Source organism: Ranitomeya variabilis, chromosome 3 (genome assembly GCF_051348905.1).
Source record: "Ranitomeya variabilis isolate aRanVar5 chromosome 3, aRanVar5.hap1, whole genome shotgun sequence".
Taxonomy (NCBI): Eukaryota; Metazoa; Chordata; class Amphibia; order Anura; family Dendrobatidae; genus Ranitomeya; species Ranitomeya variabilis.
Genome location: NC_135234.1, coordinates 377,364,292 through 377,377,087, shown reverse-complemented (window position 1 = coordinate 377,377,087; position 12,796 = coordinate 377,364,292). Strand labels below are relative to the sequence as shown.

General features: G+C 41.5%; 2 protein-coding genes across 9 annotated transcripts in view; one reads left to right on the top strand and one right to left on the bottom strand.

The window, feature by feature from the left end:
* S100PBP (S100P binding protein) overlaps positions 1-5,156 on the top strand; it is a 108,311-nt gene extending 103,155 nt beyond the window's left edge. For 6 of the 7 annotated variants that reach the window (XM_077295983.1, XM_077295984.1, XM_077295987.1 and 3 more), the window contains exon 6: positions 4,765-5,156. In XM_077295983.1, the coding sequence (XP_077152098.1) occupies positions 4,765-4,915 (151 nt within the window). In that variant the 3' untranslated portion in view covers positions 4,916-5,156. The other variant, XM_077295989.1, reaches the window with a different exon arrangement.
* LOC143816051 (uncharacterized) overlaps positions 1-12,796 on the bottom strand; it is a 146,582-nt gene that overhangs the window by 43,768 nt on the left and 90,018 nt on the right. Inside the window, exon 1 of one of the 2 annotated variants that reach the window (XR_013223878.1) lies at positions 2,646-2,721. The exons of the other annotated variant lie outside the window; for it this stretch is intronic. The gene's annotated coding sequence lies outside the window, so the exon portion shown is untranslated. Of the gene's footprint in view, positions 1-2,645; positions 2,722-12,796 lie in introns of those variants that run through there. 2 annotated transcript variants of the gene reach the window in all.

The window sequence follows — 12,796 nt, the reverse complement described above, 5'->3', positions numbered from 1 at the left end:
CATTCGATTCCCTGCAATCCATTCATTCCCCGGGGGTTTTACAGCCACGAGCACGGCTTTAGCACAGCTCCTGGCTGTAAAATAATTTAACCCCTTCAGATGCATTTACTTCGTGGGACTTTACCTGAGCGACGGAAGGTATGAGATATTGTTGTTTTTTTTATTTTTCCTTTGTTACAGAATGAGGGTTTTCAGGTGGATTACCAGTATAATAAAATATTACAAGAACATGTGTCTTTATTTCATTAAAATACTTTTAAATAATGTGTGTGTGTTTTATTAACCATTTCGTACTATTGGATTAATAATGGATAGGTGTCATAATTGACGCCTCTCCATTATTAATCTGGCTTAATGTCACCTTACAATAGCAAGGTGACATTAACCCTTCATTACCCCATATCCCACCGCTACACGGGAGTGGGAAGAGAGTGGCCAAGTGCCAGAATTGGCGCATCTTCCAGATGTGCCTTTTCTGGGGTGGCTGGGGGCAGATGTTTGTAGCCAGGGGGGGCCAATAACCATGGACCCTCTCTAGGCTATTAATATCTGCCCTCAGTCACTGGCTCTACCACTCTGGCGGAGAAAATTGCGCGGGAGCCCACGCCAATTTTTACTGCGATTTAACCCTTTATTTTACAAGCTACAGTGCCCAAATTTTGCGCATACACACTACTAACATTAGTAGTGTGGAATATGCAAAAAAAAAAGGGATATGAGATGGTTTACTGTATGTAAAACATGTCTCATATCCTGTCGGGTTTGTGAAGGAGAAATGAAAAGCCGGCAATTGAATTACCGGCTTTTCTATATAACACTGCTGCGTATTTCTCGCAAGTCACACTGCTGGTCCGTGTGTAATCCGTATTTTTCTCGCTCCGATAGACTTTCATTGGCGATTTTTTTTTTTTTTTTTTTTTTTTTTTTTTGCGCATTACGGTGACAAACGCAGCATGATGCGATTTTGTACGGCCGTAGAAGACCGTATGATACGGATCAGTTTAATACGGCTGATAGGAGCTGGGCCATAGAGAATCATTGGAATCATTGGGCCGTGTGTTATGCGTATTTTACGGGTGTATTTTCTGCGCTCATACGTCCGTAAAACTCGCCAGTGTGACGCCAGCCAAATAGTTTTTGCATCACCTCATTTTGAGAACTATAATTTTTTCATATTTTGGCTTGTTTTTTGTGGGACAAGCTGACCTTTTTTATAGGTACCATTTTCGGGGACATGATATTTTTGGGAGACAGAACAAAAACCAGCAATTCAGGAATTACATTTTTTATTTTATTTTAAATCTACCGTTCCGGAACGCATGTGGCAAAATTGATAAGACCGCTTTATTCTTCGAGTCAGTACGATTACAGCAATACCTCATTTATATTGTTTTGGGGTTTTTTTGTTTTGGCACTTTTACACAATAAAAACTATTTCACAGAAACAATTATTTTTTGAATGGCTTTATTCTGAGTGCTATAACTTTTTTTTTTATTTTTGTGCTGATGGAGCTGTATGGCGGCTTGTTTTTTGCTGGACAAGATGACATTTTCAGTGGTAGCAATTTTATTTACATCTGTCTTTTTAATAGCGTTTTATTGCACTTTTTGTTCGGCAGTATGATGATAAAGTATTGTATTTTGCCTTGTATTTTTTTTTTTATACAGTGTTCAATGAAGGGGTTAACTAGTGGGACAGCTTTATAGAGTGGGTAGTTATGGACGCGGCGATACCAAATATGTGTACTTTTTTATTATTTACATGAATTTTTGGGTATTAATAAATAGATATATATATATATCTCATCATTATTTTTTTTAACTTTATTACATTGTCCCAGTGTTACTATATAATGTCAGATAGCTGATCTGAGACTTAGATCACTGATCTGATACTCAGCAGTGCTGACAGACAGGGAAGGAGGCATGCAAGCGCTTGCTCTCAGCAGGCGCTGACAAGCCACCTCCCTAAAGGACCCGAGGCCATCACTACTGTCAGAGGGATTAAATGCCCACAATCGGTGCTAGCACCGCCCACGTGGGCGTTGCTGTGGGGTGTCAGCTGTCACATACAGCGGTGATCGCGGTGCCGTACTAGTACTGCTCTGGCAGAAATGCAGTTCCCGCAGAGCAGTACTAGTACGGTGAAGATGTTAAGGTAATGAATATTCACCTTGCTCCACTCACCACGGACACGTGATCACTCAGCCGCAGGAGCTGCTGGAAGCCGAGACAAGATGCTGCGTGGGCGCGCAGGGAAGGTAAGTAGGAGGTTTTTGTTTGTTTGTTTGTTTTTTTACAGCTGCTAGAAGCCTGCGGCTGTAACCATGCGTGCTATAAAATAAATGAATATTCGTTGCCACTGCAGTGAATATTCATTTCTCTTTACCAGCAGGCACCGTGACAGCCACCGTCTCCTGTGATCCGCTGCTCCCCTTCCCCTACCGGCTTCTGGGACAATGACTCGTGTATAAGCCGAGGGGGGGGGCGTATTCAGCACACAAAAAAAAATGTGCTGAAAAGCTCAGCTGATACTAGAGTATGTACAGTAATTGCACAAGATAAATATAAGTATTTCTTTATTATGTAGATACAAATACTTTGCAGCCTTTGACCGTTTAAAGTCTGGTGTACATTGACATTACCAAATACAGTTTCCTCCTTTTTCCTCCTTTTTAGATGCTTTGCCAGAATTGTACTGCTGCCATCTCCACATGCTGCTTGTTTTAGCATTTTTTCCACTAACTGAAGACAAAACTGAAAGCAGAAAAACCTACAGTCAGATTGATGTTAAGTGATTTACTCAGCCAATGATGAATATTCTATGACTTTACCTTAAGAAGCTGTTGGGGTTTTTTGGCCATCATCTATCTGTAACGTGAGGTGGTATTCTAATAGTTTTGCAGCATTTGACTGTATATAGCAATAAATTCTGCTCAGATTCACTTAATAATTCATCCGTCTACATTTATCTCCAGTCAATCGTCAGTAAACACCAGTGACCCAGTTCCATCGCCAGCTATAAATGCCCTTGCCATAACTTACAATCCATCTACTATATTTGTCTTAGGTGTACTCACAGGCTTTTTGGTCTTGCTAAACTTGCCAGTGCAAGGGTTATTCTCATAATCAAAATTTAATAAATTAGGGGATAACTGGTGATACCCAAGGGTCTGACTGCTGGGACCCCAGCATTCTTGAGAACTGTGTTGTGTACAAACCTTTCCTGAATGAGGAGGAGATAGCCTTGACGTCTGCTCGATTCATTGTCTGAGGCTGCTGGAGAAAGTGTCGCTGATAAGTTAAAACCGTGGCAGTTTATATTTCCTCCAAAGTTGAGATGAAGGAATGACTTTAAGGGATAGAAGGTAGTAAATTTTAGTGAGATGCTGTCAACATGTTCAAACAATAGTAGTTTTTCAGCAATGATGAAAGGTAACGTGAAGGAAAATCAGTTCAGCTGCAGTTCTTACCAAAGTTTGATAACCCATTTGGCTGCAATAGTTTTGACTTGGCAAACTAAGGATTGGGGACATTTGGTGTAGTCATTGCTGGCAACAAATAACAGTAGATGCTATCTGACTTGTGAGGCATGTACTTGATGATTGTAGTATAGTCAGGCAAGTTGGAGTCTGGAAAGCGAGATTTTTCTCAAGACAAGCAGAAAAGCCAGGCCGATTAACTGATCACATTTATTTCATAATAACGCTGTAGCACTAAGACTAGATTCACATAGTGTTTTCTCCTATGGTCAATGGCTCCATCAGGGCCTGTTTCTGAACCCCCACAAAATGGCGCTCATAACCAATCTCACTTTTTATCTGCTCCATCCAGTGTTCTAGAGGAGTGAATTAAGTGTTGAATACCTGGGGTTATGGGATGAAGAGGATATTAGAGCTATATAATTTTAAGTAGTTTTAACTTGTGTTTTGGTAGGGTAAGTGTTTTAAAATTATATAGTGGACCTAATGGTTGTTTTAGCCACTAAATTTCTGCTGTCTCACAGATTTTATTTTTTTTAGTGTCTCCTTCCCTGGCACACCACAAAATGAGAATTCCTATGAATAGCCATGCAATATCAGTGGTTGGAATCACTTAAGGCTATTTAATTTGTCATGCAATATTGAGTTAAAATTCCTTTTGAGCATGTGAAAATGCAAGAACAATGTTGTCAGGGAACAGCCAGGGGATCACACAGATACTCCACTGCTGCCACCAATTTGTCACCATCCAGCACTCCGGTCATCAGAACAATTACACAAATGACTGACAATTGATGGATGAGGCCATGACCACCAGTGCTCCAGTTGACATATGGTACAATCCTGCAGCGAGCTATATCTCTCAAAACCGAGCAATGATTTAGAATTCAGAATCTGATTTTATTAGATAAATGTCACTCCCTCATACACCCCTTGGTGACCTCAAGTGGGCTGGTCACTGGGATGTGGCTAGGTCCCAAAAAATTGAGATTTCCCCCCCCCAACCTCTGTAATTCCTAAACAAATAATGAAAGATTTCAAGCTTATTATATGTAATTTTATGTGTTCATTGTATTGTAGAGCACATTTGTTGCTAGTGTTTTGAGGAGAATCTGCCCATAGGAGTGTCCAAATGGGAAGATGATTTTGCTAAATTGTGATATTTACAATACTACAGTTTAGCTGCTATATTAAAATGCTTACATTTGTTTCTTATTCACACTGAAATGAACGTATAATACATATTTTGTGTTTGTGACATTGTTGTGTTCTATGTTTTTAGGAACCATCCTCGGTTTGGAAATAAGCCATCTAGACGCTTCACCTTAAATCAGTGGGTGACCGAAAGTGGAGGGTCTGATCAACGTTTTAAGGACTTTCCAAACACATTCCAAAGAAGTTCAATTCCTAGTGTTCTACCTTTCAGTTCATGACTCCAGACAAATGAGAATGTAGATGTTTTGGAGTTTGTTTTTCCCAAGTTTGTGGCTTATCTACTGAACATACATTTTACACAACCAGCAGGTGCATCCTGCATTCTTCACTGCGGTATAACATCTAGGGTCATTTTAAATGTAAAGACCCATGGTTTTGTTTTTATTGAATTATACCAGAAGTTTTATGACTGTTGTCTTCATTCAGATGCTCAGTTATAATAAAATATACATTTTCTCATTTGTGTCTGGATAGTAATTGATGCAGCTTTTCCCCAAGTAGGCATGTATCGAGTTTCTGTGTTCTGCTGTGTTTCTGTGTAACTTATAACTTTTCTCTTCTTGTCATCCATCTATGAATCTGTTTTTATCTCCCATTTGATTTTCCAATTGGGTTTATAAGATCAATTTGTCTCCTTTTTATGTATTTTTCTTTCCATTTTGCTAGTTTGCATCTTTCCACCTTTTTTCCTATACTGGGTTTGGCCTTGGCTCGCGGATTATGTTGGTTTTAAGAGAGAATTATGAATTGGAATTGAGTTTGCTGTAAACCATTCCCCCCTGCTTTCCCATCCACTTCATGCAGGATTAAAATCAAAACCAAGATTACTATGAATGCACCATTCTGCCGGAGAGGGCAGTGGATAATACAGCCATAATACACAATAAAGGATTCTAGCATGTTATGTTCTCTGCACTTCTCAAACTGACACAAAAAGCTTTCTCATATTATATTTCGCCCTCCGGCATTATTTAGCAATGTCTAGAATTTTTTTTTTTTTTTTAACGGAGAGGAAATTCCATTCTATTGTTGTTGCTGTAATTGCATGTGTATATATAAACATCTAAGCCGCACTAATAGGACTCAAAGGGCTCCATGTGTTGATCAACCTTTTTAGGTCAAATTGTGAAGTGAAGGTGTTCTCTGGAAAGACTAATTCCGTTTCTAGGGCATGTTATTTGCTGGAGTTCTTTTTACCACCTCTCTAGGAAATCATCTGCAGGATTTTCAGTGGCTTGAACTGAATATGGAATACCTCTTGACTTTGCCAATCTGTCCTTGCCATCTTTCACTAGATGATTGGCACCTGCCTGTGCATCACCTCCACCATCTCATATCTGCCCTACCAGTTACCAGCATGATACTGTACTGCATTTCTTCTAGTACAGCCTACAAAGTCAGAAGCAATAGCAAGGTGAAAATTTTTTACAAGGAAATTGTATGATTTTAGTGTACCATGCGGCGGCTGGAGATAGTTTTGGTATACTATGTACTCGAAGAGCCCTATGAAAGATATGGGCATAGCGTATAGTGTCTCATTGGCCTGTTTCCTAGATCATTGGCTTAAATGTTATTCTTTAGTGTGCGTATAATGATCTTAAATGCATAGCAAATCATCACTAACCTCCTACACTGTTTTACTTGAGCACGAAGGTGATCTGATGTCCTTGGCTGACCCATCCCCCTCTATACACTGGCGATTTAATATTGATATAAAATCTGATTTCAGATACACTGTAATCCCAGCAGATTATCCAGCAAGAGACTGAAAACCAGTTCATGGATTAATCCTGAGTGAGCGAATATAAACTGATATATATACTATACAGGCATATACAGATTTGCTATATAGAAAATTTGCAATATGTACAATATACTTTCAGGCTATGTGCCCTAAAAAAAAAATGAAAATGCATTAGATGGCATTAAGGTTGATATTTTAAATCCAGTGCTTTGTAATCTGTGTAACCATTTATGATTGTTAGCAACAGATGTAAACAATTTAATTGAGCATTTTATGCTATGCCATCTGTATATGAATATTGCTGATTCACTCGCATATCATTTTTTTTTTTTTTTTTTAAGTTGGGTATAACTAGAAATCAGTCATAATTACTGTAGACCGTAAATTCTGATCTCTCGGGGTTAAAGGCCATAGTTGTAGGAGGTGCTTACCATATTTTTTGGACTATCCAATTCACCAGACCATAAGATGCACATCAAAGTTAGATGAGGAAAAAAAACAGTAAAAAGTAATTTATGTGAAAATGGGGGTACAGCTGAATCTGAATTTAGCTTACCGGGAGTGGGACAGGGTTGCCGCTGCAAGAATGGGATGATGCTGCCAGTCCTGGGCTTTGGAGGAGGGGGTGTTCTGGCAGTGTGAGGCAGGAGCAATTGGTCTTCTGGGGGTGGGCTTCAGGAAAATGGCACCGGAGTCGGCGTATGTGTGGATTGAGATCTCTGCTCGTCATTGAGCCAAGATCTCAATTTGCACATGTGCTGACACAACGCCATTTTTTATTTAAATTTTTTTTTTAAACCCACCGCCAGTAGATCAATGGCTCCTGCCTCGCACCACTGACATTTTCCTGAAGCCTTCGGTGGAATAGACGTTAGGTGAGTGTAACTGTTTATTTTTAAGTAAAAATGTGTTTTGTTTTATTTCTAATAAAGGACTTTATTCTGGTTATGTCTTTATTTATCATATAACTATAGCATTAGTAATGGATGGGTGTCTTATAGACGCCTCTCCATTACTAATCCGTGGGCTTGATATCACATGACAATACAAAAGTGATATCAACCCCAACAAATATTAACCCTACTTGCCACCACAGGGCATGTGGGAAGAGCCGGGCAAAGCACCAGAATTGGTGCATCTAATAGATGTGCCTTTACTGGGCAGCTGCGGGCTGCTATATTTAGGCTGGGGGGGGGGGGGGTAAGATCCATGACCCCTTACCAGCCTGAGAATACCAGCCCCCAACTGTCTGCTTTAGCAAGGCTGGTTGTCAAAAATGGGGACCCCAAGCAGTTTTTTTTTTTTTTTTTTTAAATATTTATTTAAAAAAACAACAACATGGGGATCTCTCTATTCTTGATAACCAGCGTTTTTGAAGCTGACAGCTGAGGGTTGCAGCCCCCAGCTGTGAGTTTTGCCTGGCTGGTTATCAAAAATATAGGGGAACCCATGCGGGGTTTTTTTTTATTTTTTTTAATTATTTACAGCGTAAGAGCTGGCTAATGACTACACCCATCAGCCGCTCTTGCTGTTATTAGCGGCAGCAGGGGTCGGATTATGGGAGCTGCAGTCCCATCAGCTGACACCAGTGACCGGAGGAAAGCTTTACATCTCCGATCACAGCTATGCGCTTACGCTGTCTTTTGACAGCGGGGAACCGTGGCTCTCTGACCGGCGGGGATGATTTCACTGCCGATCAGAAGCGGTGTTTGCCGTACTGTCATGCACGTGACACACCCGGTGTTCGGGCAGCCGAACCTGTACAGTAACACAGACTTCCTGGTGAAGTCTGTGTTTTGTTGTCCGTGCCTGAATAGCAGGTGTCCGGTAGGGATGCCGAACTTTACTGTTCGGGTTCGCCCATCTCTAGTACTGTGTAATGGCTGTGTCTTACTGTGCAGGAACAGTGCTGCTGGTTTTTAAGGAATGTTTTACTTAAAAGAATAAATCATTTGCGATCCCATTGCTGTTATGTCTGTATCTTTTTTTTTTTTTTTTTTTTTTTTTTTTTTTGTGTCCTCCCCTGCCCAAGAGATGTGGTATGATCAGTCCATGTTCCTGTATGGTCAGACACACATTACACAGTACATAGCAGGGGCACATTTATCTCAGCACAGGAGCATTTTTTGTAAACCCATCCAATTTTAAAATGTAATATTATTAAAAAATCTATGTAATTAAAATGTTCATTAAAATTAACGGGAAAACCCCTTTAACCCCTTCATGACCCAGCCTATTTTGGCCTTAATGACCTTGCCGTTTTTTTGCAATTCTGACCAGTGTCCCTTTATGAGGTAATAACTCGGGAACGCTTCAACGGATCGTAGCAATTCTGAGATTTTTTTTTCGTGACATATTGGGCTTCATGTTAGTGGTAAATTTAGGTCGATAATTTCTGCGTTTATTTGTGAAAAAAATGGAAATTTGGAGAAAATTTTGAAAATTTTGCAATTTTCACATTTTGAATTTTTATTCTGTTAAACCAGAGAGTTATGTGACACAAAATAGTTAATAAATAACATTTCCCAGATGTCTAATTTACATCAGCACAATTTTGGAAACAACATTTTTTTTTTGCTAGGAAGTTATAAGGGTTAAAATTTGACCAGTGATTTCTCATTTTTACAACAAAATTTACAAAACCATTTTTTTTAGGGACCACCTCACATTTGAAGTCAATTTGAGGGTTCTATATGGCTGAAAATACCCAAAAGTGACACCATTCTAAAAACTGCACCCCTCAAGGTGCTCAAAACCACATTCAAGAAGTTTATTAACCCTTCAGGTGTTTCACAGCAGCAGAAGCAACATGGAAGGAAAAAATGAACATTTAACTTTTTAGTCACAAAAATGATCTTTTAGCAACAATTTTTTTTATTTTCCCAAGGGTAAAAGGAGAAACTGGACCACGAAAGTTGTTGTCCAATTTGTTCTGAGTACGATGATACCTCATATGTGGGGGTAAACCACTGTTTGGGCGCACGGCAGAATTCGGAAGGGAAGGAGCGCCATTTGACTTTTTGAATGAAAAATTGGCTCCAATCTTTAGCGGACACCATGTCGCGTTTGGAGAGCCCCCGTGTGCCTAAACATTGGAGCTCCCCCACAAGTGACCCCATTTTGGAAACTAGACCCCCCAAGGAACTTATCTAGATGCATAGTGAGCACTTTAAACCAACAAGTGCTTCACAGAAGTTTATAACGCAGAGCCGTGAAAATAAAAAATAATTTTTCTTTCCTCAAAAATGATTTTTAGCCCAGAATTTTTTATTTTCCCAAGGGTAACAGGAGAAATTGGACCCCAAATGTTGTTGTCCAGTTTGTCCTGAGTACGATGATACCCCATATGTGGGGGTAAACCACTGTTTGGGTGCACGGCAGGGCTTGGAAGGGAAGGCACGCCATTTGGCTTTTTGAATGGAAAATTAGCTCCAATCATTAGCGGACACCATGTCGCGTTTGGAGAGCCCCTGTGTGCCTAAACATTGGAGCTTCCCCATAAGTGACCCCATTTTGGAAACTAGACCTCCCAAGGAACTAATCTAGATGTGTGGTGAGCACTTTGAACCCCCAAGTGCTTCACAGAAGTTTATAACGCAGAGCCATGAAAATAAAAAATAATTTTTCTTTTATCAAAAAAAATTTTTTAGCCCTGAATTTTTTATTTTCCCAAGGGTAACAGGGGAAATTTGACCCCAATATTTGTTGTCCAGTTTCTCCTGAGTACGCTGATACCCCATATGTGGGGGTAAACCACTGTTTGGGCACACGTCGGGGTTCGGAAGGGAAGTAGTGACGTTTTGAAATGCAGACTTTGATGGAATGCTCTGCGGGCGTCACGTTGCGTTTGCAGAGCCCCTGATGTGCCTAAACAGTAGAAACCCCCCCACAAGTGACCCCATTTTGGAAACTAGACCCCCAAATGAACTTATCTAGATGTGTGGTGAGCACTTTGAACCCCTAAGTGCTTCACAGAAGTTTATAACGCAGAGCCGTGAAAATAATAAATACGTTTTCTTTCCTCAAAAAAATTTTTTTTAGCCCTGATTTTTTTTATTTTCCCAAGGGTAACAGGAGAAATTTGACCCCAAGAGTTGTTGTCCAGTTTCTCCTGAGTACGGTGATACCCCATATGTGGGGGTAAAGCACTGTTTGGGCACATGCCGGAGCTCGGAAGTGAAGTAGTGACGTTTTGAAATGCAGACTTTGATGGAATACTCTGCGGGCATCACGTTGCGTTTGCAGAGCCCCTGATGTGCCTAAACAGTAGAAACTCCCCACAAGTGACCCCATTTTGGAAACTAAACCCCCAAGGGAACTTATCTAGATGTGTGGTGAGCACTTTGAACCCCCAAGTGCTTCACAGAAGTTTATAACGCAGAGCCGTGAAAATAAAAAATCATTTTTCTTTCCTCAAAAATAATTTTTTAGCCCGCAATTTTTTATTTTCCCAAGGGTTACAGGAGAAATTGGACCCCAAAAGTTGTTTGATCAGTTTCTCCTGAGTACGCTGGTACCCCATATGTGGGGGTAAAGCACTGTTTGGGCACACGTCGGGGCTCGGAAGGGAGAGAGCACCATTTTACTTTTTCAACGCAAGATTGGCTGGAATGAATGGTGGCGCCGTGTCACGTTTGGAGACCCCCTGATGTGCCTAAAAAGTGGAAACCCCTCAATTCTAACTCCAACACTAACCCCAACACACCCCTAACTCTAATCCCAACCCTAACCACAACCCTAACCCCAACACACCCCTAACCCTAGTCTTACCCCTAATTCCAACCCTAAGGCTATGTGCTCACGTTGCGGATTTGTGTGGATTTTTCCGCAGTTTTTGAAAAATCTGCAGGTAAAACGCACTGTGCTTTACCTGCGGATTTACCGCGGATTTCCAGTGTTTTTTGTGTGGATTTCACTTGCGGATTCCTATTATGGAGCAGGTGTAAAACGCTGCGGAATTGCACAAAGAATTGACATGCTGCGGAAAATACAACGCAGCGTTTCCGCGCTGTATTTTCCGCACCATGGGCACAGCGGATTTGGTTTTCCATAGGTTTACGTGGTACTGTAAACGTGATGGAAAACTGATACGAATCCGCAGCGACCAATCCGCTGCGGATCCGCAGCCAAATCCGCACTGTGTGCACATAGCCTAATTCTAACCCTAATTCCAACCCTAACCCTAATTCTAACCCTAATTCTAACCCTAGCCCTAAGTGCAACCCTAGCCCTAAGTGCAACCCTAAGTGCAACCCTAGCCCTAAGTGCAACCCTAAGTGCAACCCTAGCCCTAAGTGCAACCCTAAGTGCAACCCTAGCCCTAAGTGCAACCCTATCCCTAAGTGCAACCCTAGCCCTAAGTGCAACCCTAAGTGCAACCCTAACCGTACCCCTAACCCTACCCCTAACCGTACCCCTAACCCTAATGGAAAAACAAAAATAATTATATTTTCTGTATTTTATTATTGTCCCTACCTATGGGGGTGATAAAGGGGGTGATTTATTTACTATTTTTTTTTATTTTGATCGCTGTGATAGAACTTATCACAGCGACCAAAATGTGCAGGAACGAATCTGCCGGCTGGCAGATTCGGCGGGCGCACTGCGCATGCGCCCGCCATTTTCCAAGATGGCGGCGCCCATGAAGCAGACGGCCGGACACCGGGAGGGACATCGGAGCTAGGTAAGTATGGGGGGGTGGGACCGGAACACGGGGGGGGGGGGGGGATCGGAGGACCTGGGGAGCAGACAGGAGGACCGGGGGAGCCGACAGGAGGGAGGAGGGGAGCAGAACGGAGATCGGGGCAAAAAGGACGACTGGGGAGGCGATCGGTGGGGTGGGGGCAGATCGGGGTCTCCAGCCATGGCAGATGCTATTGCAGCATCGGCCATGGCTGGATTGTAATATTTCACCATTTTCATAGGTGAAATATTACAAATCGCTCTGATTGGCAGTTTCACTTTCAACAGCCAATCAGAGCGATCGTAGCCACGGGGGGGGGTGAAGCCACCCCCCCTGGGCTGAAGTACCACTCCCCCTGTCTCTGCAGATCGGGTAAAATGGGAGTTAACCCCTTCACCCGATCTGCAGGGACGCGATCATTCTGTGACAGCATATGCGTCACAGGTCGGATTGGCACCGACTTTCATGACGCATACGCTGTGTCACAGGTCGGGAAGGGGTTAACCCTTTCACTGCCTATGGGGTTTTGTTTTTTTTTAGTCCTTGGCTACCAGAATTAAAATGATTTTTCACACATATTATTATTTATATATATATATATATATATATATACAGTGGGGCAAAAAAGTATTTAGTCAGTCAGCAATAGTGCAAGTTCCACCACTTAAAAAG